We start from the raw sequence: 17,143 nt of genomic DNA, 5'->3' as shown, positions 1-17,143 counted from the left end.
AACAAACTTACATTTGTTTGTTAATTTACTTTATAGTATTTCTCTACTAACGCCTTTTTAGTTCTTTCGGAAAGTGTTTCAGCCCATGCACAGATCCCAGATTGCATCACGTGTGCAGAAAATCAAAGGGGCGTCGACGTCATGACGTCCACACGTACTCCTGATTCGAGAAGTTACGCAGGATGTGCAGCGGTTCTAAGAGGAAGGAAGATGGCGGATAACAAAGGCGAAGAGGATATGGAAACGTCTGCTAAGTCGGACTCCGTGCCTTCACTTCAAGATACTGAGCCGCCAGAGACGAAAACCGATAATGCAGTAATAGTCATAGAAACAAATACAAAGGGGGACGAAGAAGGCGAGCCCCGTGAGAACGCAAACGAGGCTCCTACACCCAGCAGTGAAGGTGGAGACGTTAGCAGCAGCAGTAGCAGCGGCAGCAGCGGGGCTGCTGGTGCGGGAGGAGAAACCAACGGTAGCGCTAGCCCGGCTGGGACCAGTAGCACTAATACAGAGCCGACTGCGGCTGAAGCTGTCGGGGATGCTCCTGTCGGTGGACTCGCCGCTAAAATGTCCCCCCCTCCCGCGGCTTCTGCGGCCACGCCGGTATCCACTCCTATTAATTTACTGGATACGTGCGCAGTGTGTAAACAAAGTCTTCAGAGCCGAGACTGTGAACCAAAACTTCTTCCTTGTCTGCATTCCTTTTGCCTGAAATGTATCCCGCAACCAGACAGACAGATAAGCGTACAGGTTCCTGGACCACACGGACAAACGGACACGCACATAGGTGAGTTTATCCCCAAGTAAGCAGGCCTCGCCGCTTTTTAGATCGCTCATCTGTTCTCAGTTAACGCTGTTCATCGGAAGTTTGGGATTCAGCACCTGGAAGGGTAAACGATCGCGATTGAAGTGGACCATGTGGCACCTGTTTGCTTATTTTGACTCTTGACCTTTCAAAACGACGAGCTTGTTGTTGGGTAGGTAGTCAGTCTGTCCGTGGTGAGAATCCTAAGTGCCATGAATTAATAATGTCCACCGTAACAAACATGGGAAACAGCAGTAAGCAACACGAATTAAAACCGCTTGAATTACAAGAAGGCGGCGGCTATGCAGGGGTCTCGCTTCCTTTCAGCAGGCTCCTTTCTATACTTATCAGTAGACAGCAGCTAAAACATAGGATGGATGCTGATCACAATACTGTGGGCTGCTGCTTCTCATGCACCACTGCATACTCTGTGCATAAGAAGCATAACAGGAATGACTACTCTACCGTGGTGTCTTCATATGTCCGTGTCTGTGTCCGCATCCGAGTATAATCGAGGCTTCGGTTACAACTTGTAACAAAGAAGCATTCATCTGCAGAGAGATTGAGTTGAAAATGTTTATACGCGTGTATTCTGATTTCTAGAAACCCAAATGTTTGTCGTGTGTACAGCACTTAATAGACATGTGAGTGCTAAGTTGTCATTGAAATGAAACTGCAGGGACTGCTATAAAGTGGAATTTATCTTTTCATGTATTTAGCTCTCTTGATAATGCTATTTTCCCTTATCTTCCCTGATTAGCTCACTTAGTATGTGATGTAAAAATCATAATTCCAAGATAAGGTCCTGTAAATGCGGTGCAACATAATGATGCAGTGAAGGTGTTTCTTGTCACCATATTTGCTACCTTTGTAGCTGTAAGAGTGGACACATCCTAAAGTCTGACTAATGTAGGCTCCTGGGTTGTGATAGATTTTTGGTAAGCCTGATTGTCAGATGCTTAGCAAGAGCACCCCTGGGCTGATCGTTTCAGCTGGTGTACCAAAAGCTTTATCCTGAGAGCAGAGTTAGACTTTTGATCAAAACTGCAGCTGTGCCATGTCTGCTTAGTGAAAACAGGAAAGCAGACCAGGCTTTGTGTTGGTAGACTCTGGCTAATGATACCTTGATGGACAAGACTCGCTTTTCATCTGCTGGGTTTTATCCAAAATCACGAATCAGCATGTGAGGATGGCAGTGAAATAATCTTCAGACACAGTTTCCTTGGTGCAAAAATGTTATAGCTTGTCAAGGGCTCTGGGTTGGCTGGTCTTCCCAGACTAACACTTTAACAACTCACCATATGCTGGTATACAGCTGTAAACATGCTACTACAGCAAACTATACACAGGCTGTCAAGAATTTAACAACTGTGTGACTTTTCTGTCATTGTATGACATTTTGTTGGATGGATTATCTGGTACCCTATTGGATTGGACTGATTTTTATATGAATTTGAAGGTCATCCATGAGTTACTCTAATTACCGAAGTTTACTGTGCAACAAAATACACTGTGTGGAAAAAAACTATTGAGCCACCCACAGTGCTGCTCAGCCATGGAATCCCTTGCTGTGAAGCTCCAGTGTTGCTCAGCCATGGAATCCCTTGCTGTGAAGCTCCAGTGCAGAGTTTTTGTACTGATGTTAATGCCTGACAAGGTTTAAAAGTCTGCCAGTTCAAATCTTTAGGAGTAGCGATTTCTTTGCACCACAGCACTGTATGACCCTGCTCTGTAACTTTACAGTCTTCCCCTTTCCCTTTGTGGTTAAGTTAACATGGTTCCTAAAACCTGCCACTCTGCAATAATATCATTTACAGCTGATTGTGGAATGTCTAGGAGGGAAGAAATGTCACAAACTGACCTGTTGCAGTGGTAGTATCAACACACAGTACTAGGGCTGCCACAAACGATTATTTTGATAGTCTACTAGTCACCGATTATTTTTGCGATTAGTTGACTAATCAGATCATGCATCCATTGGACGTAAAACGTACAGCATATTGCACCAGCATGCATCTGCTCTTATATAACTATCATTAGCTTACAGCTTTATGTGTTTAAGGTATGTCTTAACTAAAAATAAAGACAAGATGATAGTTTATTAAATTTTAATGAAATTTACAGATTGTTTCGATGAAGTTTAATAAACTCCTTGTTATCTAAAATATAACGGGACACTGGAGTATATTCTCGAACATCTCACACTTCTGATAATCAGCTGTCTGCTTGACGTTTATTCAGCTGTGTAAAAACTATAACTTTAATCTCAGCCAAACCGATTTACTCAGGAACAAATAAAATACAAAAAAAGCCAAACAATAACATGTTTAAGTTATCTAAGTGACTTATGTATGTTTAACCTCAGTAGCGAAAGAGGCGGTGGGTTTGAAAACGATTTGCCGGGAGTCCTGTGTTCTCACGGGCTCTAGTGAGCCTAGCCCCCGGCTCGCTATCGAGCTAGTGGGTAACAGACGTCTCCGAAAACGTCGGCGCGTTTTTGAAAATATGTGGTGTCTTGATAAACTGAGCAGATATTTGAGGTTTATACAGCTACATTCTCGCCTGGAAATATGTTCAACGTTTATTTTGTGACCCAGAAAGAATAATAAGAGTAATTTTAAAACTAACTAGCTGCCGCCGTCGTTGGAAACTGAGCTGGGCTGCGCTATGAATTCTTGGACACAGCTGCTTCTTCTTCTTCTTCTTCTTCTTCTTCAGGGTTTAACGGCAGCTGGCATCCTTGTACATGCAGTGCTGCCCTCTTCTGTTTCAGTCCGTTATTACACTCTTAAATCCTACTACTCATTCCTGCGTCTTTTGTGATCTTACAAAGCTTCAAACGACGCGTCGACTATTAAATCAGTCGTCACGATTTTGATAGTCGACGTAATCGTGACTAGTCGACTAATCGTGGCAGCCCTACACAGTACCACACTTTAACTCACTGTGATGTTTTTAATGACCCATTCTTTTACAAATGCTTGTAAAGCCAGACTGCTTGGCTAGGTCCATGAGTTTACACATACATGGTAATGGGATTGAAACACCTAAATTCAAACCTATGGCGACAGTGTTGTCCAATACCTTTGTCCATAGAGTGTATAACTAAACCAATCACTTTCCTGTCAGTCTACGCTAGACAAGTGTTGTATTTCTTGCTTCATCCAAAAGACCTTACAAGTTATACTCATATAATTCTTCATTTATCTTTAGCTATGTGAGCACAGTTTTATCTCTTACAATACCTGTCACCAAGCTCTTTTTTTTTTTTTTTTTTTCTTGAGTCATTTTTAATATCACATTGTCTAAGTTCTGTTTTTAGGAGTGACCCTAATATTGCCTTCTGTATCACATGGCCTCTCACTCATCAGGGAATATACTGTTGTTCAGTGGGACTTCTATATTTTCAGTCTTGAATGTTCCTTTTGTGACTCTAGCTGCCACACTCAGTCATACCTGGGCTGGTGTTTAGGAAAACAAAGCAGGGTTGCTTCCCCTTGTTAACATATGGTGCCTTTTAGACCTTGTGTTAAGAAAAGGTTTTATAGCATGTGGAGGAAGTGTCCCCCCCCCCCCCCCCCCCCCCCCCCCCCACACGCACACACACACATAAATTTCTGTGTCTGTGCATTGGAGGAACTAGGAATGGTTACAGTTCTTAGAACCCTTTTTGTTAGGGGGAGGTCCTATTTTAGCTCCTTCTGCTGTCTTTCTGCTGTCCGGAACAGGAGGAACTATTGAGAGATTTAAGTGCATGTTCAGTGGTGCAGTATAGGCACGTCTCAGAGTGACGACTGTCACTTTAAGAGGTGCATCCTGTAAAAAGTTTCTTAGTAATCAGATTTTAATCATTGATTCATGTGATATTAATATATAAAACATTACAAATGTCCCCTCAGCCCCAGTTACAGCACTGAGCCAGGTTCAGTGATGGATAATAAACTCTCTGCTCTCAGTGGTTACAGGGAAAATTCTTACTACTACAACCAAATATTTTATAAACTTTGAGGTTATTACATTGCATCAAAACAGTTTTTTAAAGAGATCAAAGCTGAAGAGGGTTTTTTGTTGTTGTAGTGTTTTTATTTATTTATTTATTTTTATTTATTTTTATTTTTATTTTTATTTTTTTAGTGTTCATCTGTGAGTCCGTCAAGAATACAGTTTTCCTCTTTTTTCCACTCACTTTCAAATTTTGTCTGATGGTAGATGCCAATAAGAGCGTGAGCTAATTTAAATTGGGTCAAGATCACACCAAATGTGAAAATTGGTTAAATTTCTTACCCAGTGTTCTTGATGGATCGCCTTCAAACTTCACAAGAATATACTAAGCCTTGGGGGACATGAGTATCTAGGTTAGCTAAGGATTTGACCTTAATTGTCTGCGCAGAAGGTCAAAGTTGAACTTGAAAGAAAATTTCAAGAAACCATATTAAGTAATCAGTAAACTATCTCATATGAAAGGTCATGCAGAATCTGTATGAATCAGTTGTCTATTGTTATCACAGTGATTTGTTAAGATCTGCTCTTTTTGTGCGCAGGGTTACCCATAGGGCCTGATTCATGAATATGACTATTTTTACATTTAGCAGGCTGACATCAGTGTATTGTAATAAAAGCGTGTTGTTATAAAAACGTCATAAAACATCAAAGTTTTAATTTAGGCATTGCTTTTTAGGGGTAGTTATGCTGTCTAAACACTCTTGTATGTAGAGGTTACAGTATATGCAGGGGTAGAGATTTTAAAAGTTCAGAATCGGTGGTACAAGATATTGTTAAATGACAAAACTTGCTTAAAACAGATCACCTTGTTTTTACAAGTTTAACTGTAGCTGTAGTAAATTACGCATACAGGAAGAAAACAGATGCTTCCAGTCTGATACAGTTAACCTAAACATAAAGTTTTAAAATCTATTATGAATTTGTTATTATAATAACAATAGTAATAAGTGTCAACACCAGTTTGCTTAATGGTGAGGTTGGTTTCATTCAAAGCAATGGGTAAAAGAAAAGAGTAATTGGTTTGGCATGTCTTCTTCTTATTTTATTTCTGAAGTCACATTCACTAATGTGGGGAAAGTTAATAGATAAGTATGCTGATGAATTCATTCATTCATTCTTGTGTCTGAACCTTTATACTTCTTATTTATAATGTTGGCTGTAATTTGTTGTAATTTATTATGAATTTTTTTCACACATGAACATAAGACAAGTTTGGGAGAATCAGATTGGGATAGTATCCACAGTTTTCCTCTCTCATATCCAGCACAAAGCAAGAAAGTCTGGTCTGTTTCAAATGTGGTCACACATTACTGGAAATACTCGGTTTAGGTGAGTGAGCTGCCTGGATACAGCTTTAAAGAGGCAGGACACAGGATGGTGGCTGTGCTGGAGTATTGTCTCATATCAATACAGACTATGTACTAGTTAGCTGGCAAACCCAGTAATGAGACCCAATAATTTCAGACATTTGCATTTCAGACCCTTGTTGGGTAAATTGACCTGAACTATATTTGTGTCTGTAGGTGTTTGGCTCTCCAGAGTGATGGATGCAGCCAATGCAAATGTGCTTGAGTGCAGTCTTCAAAATAAATAACACAAAATAAACAACCAGGAAAAACGATGATGGCAAAGTTCATATTAAAGAGGTCCAAAATGCCAAAAGTCACATATCAGAAAGTGGTTACAGGGGACTGTTTTTTCTTGCTCGGTTTCATTTCACTGCAAAGAAGTTCTTGGTGCATTATGACTTCTCTGTTGCTCTTCTGAGCAAAACCACAAGATGAGCCAACATTAAAAGTTGTTCCAAAATATTTTTTTAACACTGCCCCCTGCTGACAGTGCACATGTAGACGATGCTCTCTGCATGGCACCATTGCCAAAACATGCTAGCACCTGCAGTCTGACAGAGGGTCAGGGCTGCAGTACAGTTGTGAACTGTGCTGTAGTGGTTCTTGCAGATGTAATTACTGAAATATCCAAAAGTAGCTGACGGTGTTACTGAGTAATGCTTTATCTGATGTACAAAGTTAGATGTGGACTTTTAAGCTCAGCTTTGCTTCATACCCAGACTTAATCTTCTTGGTATGGATCTGTTTTGCCTGGATCACTTGTGGTTAACCTGTTGTTGTCTACTAATGCAAGTTACTTCTGCAGGATAATTTTGGATTTGGATAATTAATTTAATTAGTTGAATCAACCTGTGTGTGTTTTAGCATGCTGTAGCTTTATTTTCCCCTCGCATTTTTTTTTTCTTTTTCTTTTTCTTTTTCTTTTCTTTTCTTTTTTTTTGGCAGAGAGCCCTGTCCAGTTTAAAATAAGCTTCTACTTGTTTATGCATATATAGAGTTGTGGAGCTGAGGTCCAGTTCAAAGTGACATCAGTGTGGTGCATTTGTTTTTGTGTGTGTACTTTTGTGTATGGTTGTGTGGGTTTCTCAACACAGTTCTAGTCCATCTGTTCTCACAACCAATCACACAACAACTCATGCAGCTGGAGCTCACACAAACCGGCCATATGCTGTTCAAGTCAGTGTAGACCAGCTCAAACCGGTTTACACTGGTTATACCTCAGCTGGCTTGAGGGAGGGTGGGGGGATTTATAGGTTTATGAGGTAGAGGAGGGGTATTCTGTTACACCAATTAATTTTAAGTTTCATTTTGTGACTAATATTAGATTTAGAAATTGTGTGGGAAAGTGCTGAACTAATTATTTGTTGGCGTCTGATTATAGCAGTAATTCCATTAACAAAACCAGATAAAATGATTAAGTGGAACAGTCGTTGTTTTCTGGCCATGTGATTTAATATGCTAATAAAATGCCAAGAATGATGAGATTGAATCTTCTGCAGACAAGCACTAAATCAATTAGCTTCCATGAATAGGCATGGATGTTCCAGTGTGCCAAGAATTCATAATAACAACAGGAATTCACCTAAAAGAAATTATAAGACAGTCTGCTGAAGGACGGTTATTATTCCCTTTTATTTGAAACAGGACTTTTCTTAGCTTAATAAGCCAGGTCATAAATTGGATATGGGCCTGTCCTTGATGGTGACTGCTGCTTTGGCTTGTTTCCATTTTTTTTCCTAAATATCAGCCAGTATCACTTGTTTTGCTTAAGACCTGATCTGCAGTCCAGTGTTTGAACGTTTGACTTTCTTTGACCCCAGTCTCTCCTTGTTTTCTCTCTTCTGTCTTTAGTTAATGTCATGCGGTGTTCGGTTTGCCACCAGGACTACAAGCAAAGTGATATTATTGACAACTACTTTGTCAAAGATACTACAGAGGCCACCAGCACATCAGATGAAAAAGCTGCACAGGTATGTAGACATGGTTGGTTTGTTTGTATTTGGACCAGTGCTTGAAGACTTTTGTCTGCTGTTTGGCAAGATCTCAACTGAGGTTGAAATTTTTAATTTCTTTAAAATAATCTCAAAAAGGATCCAGTCCTTTTTGTTGTGAACATATAAAAACTGAAAATTACATCACGCACATACAGTAACACTAACTCAAGTGAGTTGGTAAACATGGATAATATAGACTCATTACACATTACTCATTAATGGGTTGTATCTCAGACCCATATTCAACATGTTATATTTTGCTCATTCTGTGCCACAAGTTCGTCTGAGTAAGAATACATATTCAACAACTAGTTAAAAACTTTCATCTGATTATGCAGAGTTGCCTTTGTTACACCAACTCATTCCTGTTGTCTGCATTTGGATAAACAAGATAACAGAAATAACTCAGTATCGTTCAACCATTTTCACATCCACCACAGGTTCCACTGTCCCATTGCCTATGAATCGTGATTCAAAAGTTATCCATAGGCAGCCATTTGCCACTGCAGCAATAATTTGGGCCAACTAGTTACAGATTTCTTCCTTTTGCAGGTCCCTCCTATCCGACCTATTACCCATGTTGTCACAGTCGCACGTCATGCCCCTCATTGTCCCAAGTACAGTCCTCCTTCACGCACTATACTGGATGCACATATTCAGTTTTTCGTGTATGAAAATGTTCGATCTTTTTCTAAGCTGCAGTTTCTAAACACAGTTGCTCATTGATGTTTATCAATAAATAGTTGGAAATGTCACATAAGTAGCTGTAAACAGTCCTGAGGTGGCTGCCAAGCAACAGTCACACAGATCAAGACGTGCACTGTTTAAGAGTTGCAACTTTAAATCTCCAGGCTAGCATATCCACTTCAGGTTGCTGTCATTTACCAAAATCAGATGAGTTCATCTGATTGCTGTTGTGCAGTAAATGGCATGGCTTTAAAAAATTCTTGTGACTAGAAGGATAGTTAAGGTTCATTCAAGTTGTATACATTGACACTAGGGCTGTTCGATATGACGATATTAAACATCTATTGTTTCATATTATACGCTATTGTTTTTTTTGTGGTGTCGCAAAATTCACTGTTTACAGCAATATTTTTTCATCATTTTGATGGTCACTGTAGTGGCTATATTAATTTATCAAAGTTCTCTCTTTCTCTTATATTTAAAATAACCACACTATGGACAGATACGTGACTGTTTTACGCGTCTGTTTTCACAATAAAGCTCATGATCCTGTTGAGATTTTTCCAAATAAACTGAAATGATGACAAAATACAATATTCTCAAACATCAAATTTCAGGACAAATTACCTCAAATAAAAACATGAAGTAACTATAAATGGCATTTATAGTCACCATGAGAATACCAGCATGGCCAGTAATGATGAGGAAGAACCGGGTAGCTCCAAACAGAAGGACCAGTCAAAACAAATCGAGAACCTTATTTCCAAATGAGGGGCTACCTCTGTAGCATGGACATGGTTTGGTAATGAAAAGTCTGACACGGACCAGAAAACTGTACTATGCAAATGATGCCACAAACCGGTCCCCACCACAGACTCAAACACGGCAAACTTCTTCAACCACCTACGAAAGTATCAGTTGAAAGAGCATGGAGAGAGTTTACGAATGAGAAGCAAAAAAGAGCTATTAGGTGGTAAAAAAATAAACCTTAGACTCAAATGTTAGAACAGGCTTTTCCCCGCAACACGCCGTGTAATAAATTCTCACAAAGAAAATGGCGGCCGTTAGAACTTACGTCTAAAAATATATAGTTTCATGCATCGGTCAAAACACTCAACTCCAGGAACATGACACCCAGCTGAAAACACAAGTCAAGATGCCGAAGATTCACTGAATTTACAGAAAATGTGAAATCTTTATGATATATATCATTATCGGGATAAGAAATGTTTATATGGGGATATGAGATTTTGGTCATATTGCACAGCCCTAATTGACACCTGTTCTTCTGGTTCTAGTTAATGTTCAACCGTCTGTTACCCACTTTGGTGATTTTTTTTTTCTTTTCTTTTTTGTTTTTGTTTTTGTTTTTCAAACCAGTTTTTGTGAGACAGTAAACCTGTTCCTGAAGAACTGTGGGCTGCGATGGTACCTTCTAGTATGCTTTTATTTTAAATCCTTTGTGAATGTTCATCTGCTTTAGCACTTATCCAATTTGGGGTTGTAAGTGGGGGAGCTTGAACTTGTCCCAGCTGGCACTGGGTGTGAGGCGGGATTTACCCTAGAGAGGTTATCAGTCTATCACATCACTAATAGAGAGAGATCATTCAATCATCCATGCTCACATTCACACTTGCAACCATTTCAGAATCTCCAGTTAACTTAACACACGTGTTTTTGGACGGTGGCAAGAAATTCGAGGAAAGCCAAGCAGGCACAGGGAGAACATGCAAACTCCACACTGTGACCTGTGACATGATAAAAGCCAAGTAAAAACACCAAGGCTCCTTTCAGAAGCTTTATCTTTAGATGTTAGGGAAGTTGTAAATATCAGCTGGATTTTAAATTTCCCCTACCAGGGTCCAGTTTTTCAAAAGTAATCTGGTAGTATTAATCCAATCAGACAGGATCAAATCCTGAAATCTAGTTCAAAGGAACAACAGGATCATGTAATCAGATAGGATCAGGTGACCCAGCTAATTTTTTTTAAATCCATATCAAATCTCTAGTTTGAACAGGATAATGATTATTGTGATCCAGAATATCAAGGATTACCATAATCCCTGATTCAGACTGGATTACAATGGGAAAAATAAACCAAAGTCAAAATCAAAAGGTTGTCAAGAAAGAAAACTAGAACTCTTAAACAGTGTTACAAGACTGTCAAACTGATACATGTCCTTTAAATGCAAAATTTAAAGGACACCTACACAGCCCCCCCCCCCCAAAAAAAAATAAAAAAATTTTTACATAAAATTTCTTTTAGCAATATTACACCATGCTACATGTTGTTCTCCTCAATATTTTCAACTTGTCACGATATAAATACAATAATTCAAAGTAGATGCGTTCAAGTTAAAGTACTTGTAATCTGGGTTTGGTAATATTTAAAAGTCTGTACATGAATCAGAATGATCCTATTTAGTTCTTGTTTAAAACTGGCAAGTGACAAAACTGCGGCGCATTACATGATCTGTGGAAGTGCAAACAGCTTACCAAAACGAGGTAATTTTTATCTGGATTATACCTTTTCAGGTTCTAATTTCACTCCGGCTTTCCATCCTCGTGCCGTTAAAAACATATGAAAATGGCATTAGTTCAGTCTCCCAAAAGAAGTCTTGAAGAGTCATTTAGATTCTTCAAACAGGAATTTTGCCAGTATCTTAATGTGGAAGACTTAGTTAGTTGTAATCATATTATTTTAATTTTCAGTTATTTGTCAAAACAAATGAGTATCTTTCAGTGATGACACAAAAAAGAAAAAAAGCACATAAACAGAAAAAAAATCAGCTATTGGCTAAATTATTTGAAAACATCTGTATCAGCTTAAAACTTGACTACCAGATCATCCTTAAAACTTAAAAATGCAGATTTATGTTGCAGTGAAGAAGCTGAATATTGTTTGAATTCATTGGTTTTCTTTTACTGCTGCAAGTAAAACCACACTCCTGCACCTCGTGACCCACTAAAATGACCCACAACATTTCAGAATTAAATACCCCAACACCTTTTAGAGTTGTGTATAATTCACACTTTTCCAAGATTAAACCTTCACTTATTTTTAATGTTAGTGTTAGAAAAATAAATTGTAAACTATTGTCAGTTTTAACAAGTTACCTACAAAACAGAGTGACTGTGAGAATAATTCTGTATTAATATATCTTTGGTGTATTTGCGCCATAGAGCGAGAATTTGATAGTTCATGCTTTGTCAAAATATGTTTTATAATGGTGGATTATTACTTTTTTTTTTTTTTTTGGTAGCACAAAATGTTACATTGTCCCAAAAATGGTGTTTAAAAAAAAAGAAGACTAGATTATGATGTTGGTATGATATCACCACATTTTGATACTTTGTTTTAGGTGCTAATTGGTGTTGTCTTTCCAAGGTGTGCACAAGTTGTGAGGACAATGCAGGAACTATAGGGTTTTGTGTGGAGTGTGGAGAGTGGCTGTGTAAGACCTGTGTGGAGGCCCACCAAAGGGTGAAAATCACAAAGGACCACAAAATTCGTACAAAGGAGGATGCTGATGCTGCGTCTGGTAAGACTCCGACTCTTACAGTGAAGTTTTGGCTGCTGCTTAGTGAGGCTAACATTACAAAAGACTGAACGAGGCAAACAGTAGTTGACATGCAGTGTCTGTGGTAAAGCTGATTGGTTGTTGCCATGGTAATAGTGCTGCAGATCTCATGGATTAGATGGAACCCCTCAGGCTGGAGAGAGGATCCAATCTCTAGTTTTCTTATAGCTTCTGTCTTATTTTCTCTTTCTTTGCAGTCTTGTTTGATCTTCCATTGACTTGTGTTGTTTTGTTTGTTTTTTTTCCTTGTGGTCATTTTCACTCCTTGCCAGTATCACTATTTTCCTGAGTGTTCATGATGTCTTCTTCTGGTGTGTATTTACAGAGTCTGTCAGCACCTCAGAACAGAGGCCCGTTTTTTGCCCCATCCACAAGCAGGAGCCACTGAAGCTTTTCTGTGAGACATGTGACACTTTAACCTGTAGGGACTGCCAGCTGCTGGAGCACAAGGAGCACAGGTAGCTCAGCATGCACATGCCTTTTTCATCTGTCAGCTGCTTGTCTTTCAGCTTTCTTATGTGGTAAAGTGTCTCTATCTTGTGTGACTAATTGCACAGTGTGTTTTTGTTTTTACCCCAATAATCCTAACATTGGGCTACTGCAGTAACCCAGCACACTAAGGTTTAAGAATGATTGCCTACTTTGCTGGCAGCCACTGGTGTCTGGGCATTTTGCACCTCTTTCATATTGACACACCAAATTTAATGTACATACTGCCATGAGGCTTTAAAATGTTTTGTTTACAGGTTAGCAGGTTAGGATTCAGTAGTAATATAATGAGAATATTGTTTTTGTATCAAATTATGCTTATCAGTTTCAATTATTCCAAAGAGAGACTCAGCTTTAGGAACATCAACCCTTTTTTCCATTATCTGCACAAAACTAATAAATCGTCTGCCCTCTAATTGAAAGTTGTTTGCAACTTGATGGTATCAAAGTCTATCTCTAGAACAACCGTTCCCACTCAGCAGCTATCTTAGCAACCCCCCAGGTATTTATCTACACACTTATTTTGAAGCAACTGTGAAAATGAATGAGGAGCGATACTTTTAATGTCAGTGGTCATAAAACAGGACATGAAAACATGAATAGAATAACTTAATTAATAAATAAATTTTCCCCACAAGGGGAAATCCAAGCATGTGTAGCATGCTCCCCAAAGCTGGTGCCAGGAGTCCAGCGGTCCACCTAAACAAAGGGCTCTTATACTTAAACATATACAGAGTAGGTGTCCCTCCTATACCATAAATCAGTAAGAGAAAGTACGACCTCTCTCATGACCTTAGGATGTGTGTGCATGCCAGAACCCTGTGGAAGGCACACACAGTCTTTGCAGACTACTAAGGATCAGACATCCTATCAATATGCAATTGATTATATAACTCTAAGCATGTATGAGTATATATTTCTAAGCATAAATGACAATCCACAATATAAAACAGTCAGCGTCTCTGGCTTCTTCTGATGAGCTCTGAGCACATGTCTTGCTAATTCACTTTAAGGGTGCAATAAGCCAAGAAAAACAACAAGTAAACATGGTTCATGGTGGTTCAACCTGCCATGAACCCTTATTTTGTGCGTGTACGATTTGGTGTTCTTTGAGTACTGTGTCATTTGTTCTTATATTTTTTTTCCTGATGTTATCTTTCAACTCCCAGGTACCAGTTTCTGGAAGAGGCTTTCCAGAACCATAAAAGCATCATTGAGACCACTATGGCCAAATTACAGGAAAAGAAGAACTTTGTCCATTATTCTGTCTCTCAGGTGCAAAGCAGGTGCGACTTTTTCATAACCAGTGCTACCTGTTGACACAGTTGGGGGATGTATATACTTCTGTCTGGTATTTCTATGTAAATCATTTGTGTCCTCTTTTTGCTTACCTTAACCCAGGTTAAAAGAACTTAATGAGACACACAGGAAGGTGGAGCATGAGATCAAAATTGCAGTTTTTACTCTTATAAATGAAATCAACAAAAAGGGCAAGTCTCTGCTGCAGCAGTTGGAGGTAAGAGAATATTAGTGGAAGCTAGTCTGGATCAGAACTTAATAATTTGCTGCAAATTCATAATTGGTTTGGTGGAATGGATTGAAATTACAGCAGCAGTACTTGAACGAATTTATGAGAGCTCAGGCTGTGCCAGGCGACTCACTGTAACAGCGTTGAAACATAGTAATTTCACTGAAATTGCACAGTTAAAGACGTGTGGTTGGCAAAAGGCTTTTCGAGAGTTTTTATGTCTGGAGATGCTCATAGATGCAAGCATTTTGTTAGCGGAACCTTTTTCACATTTTGTTTCTACACTTCATGTATTGTGCCTATTTTCTTATTTTTTTCTTTGCTATTTTCTGTTAAACTCTACCGCAGTAACCCAGGCACCCTGCAGGGATTGTTAGATTTTAATCTAATCAAATCTAAGGATCTAATCCTTTTCCATGCATGTGCTTTATTTTTGCCTTGAGGGAGATTTGGCTTGATCATGACTTATTCATTCAGCTGGAGTGGTTAGACTCTTTGAGTAGCAATTTCTTAACCAATATAATCTCTCTTTTTGTCTTAGAGTGTGACCAAAGAACGCAGTATGAGGCTTGTGGCTCAGCATAAAGACACTACCCAACTGGCACAACAGATTCATCATGTGCTCAACTTCTGCCACTGGGCCATCACTACTGGCAGCAGCACAGCACTGCTCTACAGCAAGAGGCTGGTATGTTTCTCAAGAGCTCCAGATGATCAGCAGTGGAGATGGTGGAGCTAACTGTATGGCCTGAACAAAGCAGACTTGAAAAAGCATTGGATTTGGCTTTAAGCGGATGCCAAAGCCCCGTACATCCAAAGAATCATACTATATAAAGTGTTTGATCTTCTTTTAATGAATATTTTAGTCACATGACCTAATATCGTGATCACGTGTGAATTGCAATTAATATAAGTAGGTAGGGTAGCTTGTATGTTAGCGTTTTTATTGCCTGTGGTTCTATGTAATGGAGCAATTTAAGAAGAGTATTTTTGTCCCTGTTGTACCCTGCTGGCCAAGCTGTATTGGTATAGTTGCAAAATTAATCCCCTTGTATGTGGATGGATGGCTCTGCCATGTGAATTTAACCGCCTATCACAAGATAGCCAGCAAATGTGATAATTGAGATAAATTTGTTGTGGGATTGTTGAGTAATGCTCCCAAAGGGCCTGCTGATAAACATAATATTTGTTGCTTGCTTAGCCAGGCTCTGTAACTGAAGAACATTATTCTCTGTGTGTGCATGAATGCATGCAGATCCTGTATCAGCTACGCCAGCTCTTCAAAGTTAGACTGGAGCCAGCACCCCAGGCTAACGGAGTTGTGCGCTTCTTCTGTGACCCCACCTTCTGGGCCAAAAATGTGGTTAATCTAGGTGAGAGAAATATATACCCGAATTATACCTCATCAACTACCATGTCAGTGCATTAAGTATTGATTTGTTCTAGTGAATATTTCGTCTAATGTTCTTACAAGCTGTTTATTTCTACGTGACAGACACTGCTCTAAGTAAATAAAGGGATCGTTTATTCTGTGTGCTTCTTTAAATTCAGCTCACTGGCCTCCATCCTCTTGTTTTAGGTAATTTGGTTATTGAGAAACCACCTCCACCTGCACAGCCGCCCGGCGCCGTGATGGTAGGCGGACCACCTATATCCCCAGTTCAAGGTCTCCCCAGCAAACACCCAGGACAGATCAACCTGGCACAACTCAGACTGCAACACATGCAGCAGGCAGCTTATGCACACCAGAAGCAGCAGCACCAACAACAACAGCAGCAACACCAGCAGCAAATACAGCAACAGATGCGCATCGCATCCAGGCAGGCAGGCCCATCCATGGTTCAGCAGCAGGTATGAAATCATTCCCAGCTAAGGTGCCATTTTGGAATAAACTGTAAATCTAGTGTAGCAAAAAATGTGTTACTAAACCTCTGTGTCAGCAGTGTGGATGGATGCTGCAATACCTCTTAAATACTTTTATTGGCTTCAAATCTGGCAAAAAACATTTACTTAGACAAAAAAGTTCAGTGAGACTTAATTTAAAAACATGTTTCCTGTAAGTAGAATTCTAGAAGTTTGAGAAGCTGTAGTAGTTGAAGTGTCTCCATAGAATAAATGATTGAAGTGATTGCCATATGAGCATTAATCATCATCATTGACATGTCTCTGGCGACCATGTTTGCTAGAACAGGAGTCGAATATGTCTGTAAGGTTTTTGTTTTTGTTTTCCACCAGCCCCCAAGACTCATCAGTATGCAGCAGATACCACGAGGGCCTGGGGGTATGAATGGGGGGCCGGGCCCCCCATTGTACCCTTCCTCACACCATATGCGTCTACCTGGCCCATCGCCGGGTCGAATGCCCACCAGTCAGCCGAGACATAATGGACAGCAGTATCCTACGATGATGCAGCCGCAGCTACAGAGACAGGTCAGTACAAAACACACTCTAGTTTCACTACATGGAAATAGCTGAACAGGTGTAATTTTATTATGTAAGGCACATTTAGATTAATTTATTAAATGTGACTGGTAAACAGCTGTTTGACCAAAAATGCCATTCTTAATACCGTTCGTGTATAGATAGACAGAGCAAGGCTGATATTAAGCAGCCTGATAGCTGACTTAAGAAAGTAGTTTGAACAATATCCAGTATATTATTTGGGGGGGAGCCCCTGCAAGGACATGACAGGAGTGGCATCCAGTGTG

The 17,143-nt window shown here is 39.6% G+C and overlaps 1 protein-coding gene across 4 annotated transcripts in view; it reads left to right on the top strand.

Annotated features, from left to right (window-relative positions):
• The first annotated feature begins 134 nt into the window (after positions 1 to 134).
• Positions 135 to 17,143, top strand: part of trim33 (tripartite motif containing 33) — a 32,901-nt gene continuing 15,892 nt past the window's right edge. For all 4 annotated transcript variants that reach the window (XM_005730824.2, XM_005730823.2, XM_005730822.2 and 1 more), the window contains exons 1-10: positions 135 to 787; positions 8,008 to 8,126; positions 12,226 to 12,379; positions 12,744 to 12,876; positions 14,077 to 14,193; positions 14,309 to 14,423; positions 14,977 to 15,123; positions 15,691 to 15,808; positions 16,015 to 16,286; positions 16,671 to 16,865. In XM_005730824.2, coding sequence (XP_005730881.1) covers positions 142 to 787; positions 8,008 to 8,126; positions 12,226 to 12,379; positions 12,744 to 12,876; positions 14,077 to 14,193; positions 14,309 to 14,423; positions 14,977 to 15,123; positions 15,691 to 15,808; positions 16,015 to 16,286; positions 16,671 to 16,865 — 2,016 coding nt within the window. In that variant the 5' untranslated portion in view covers positions 135 to 141. The remainder of the gene's footprint in view (positions 788 to 8,007; positions 8,127 to 12,225; positions 12,380 to 12,743; positions 12,877 to 14,076; positions 14,194 to 14,308; positions 14,424 to 14,976; positions 15,124 to 15,690; positions 15,809 to 16,014; positions 16,287 to 16,670; positions 16,866 to 17,143) is intronic.

The sequence above is a fragment of the Pundamilia nyererei genome, unplaced genomic scaffold (assembly GCF_000239375.1).
Source record: "Pundamilia nyererei isolate P.nyererei 1_Seehausen unplaced genomic scaffold, PunNye1.0 scaffold00039, whole genome shotgun sequence".
In the NCBI taxonomy this organism is placed as follows: Eukaryota; Metazoa; Chordata; class Actinopteri; order Cichliformes; family Cichlidae; genus Pundamilia; species Pundamilia nyererei.
This window is presented reverse-complemented; position numbering and strand designations above follow the sequence as displayed.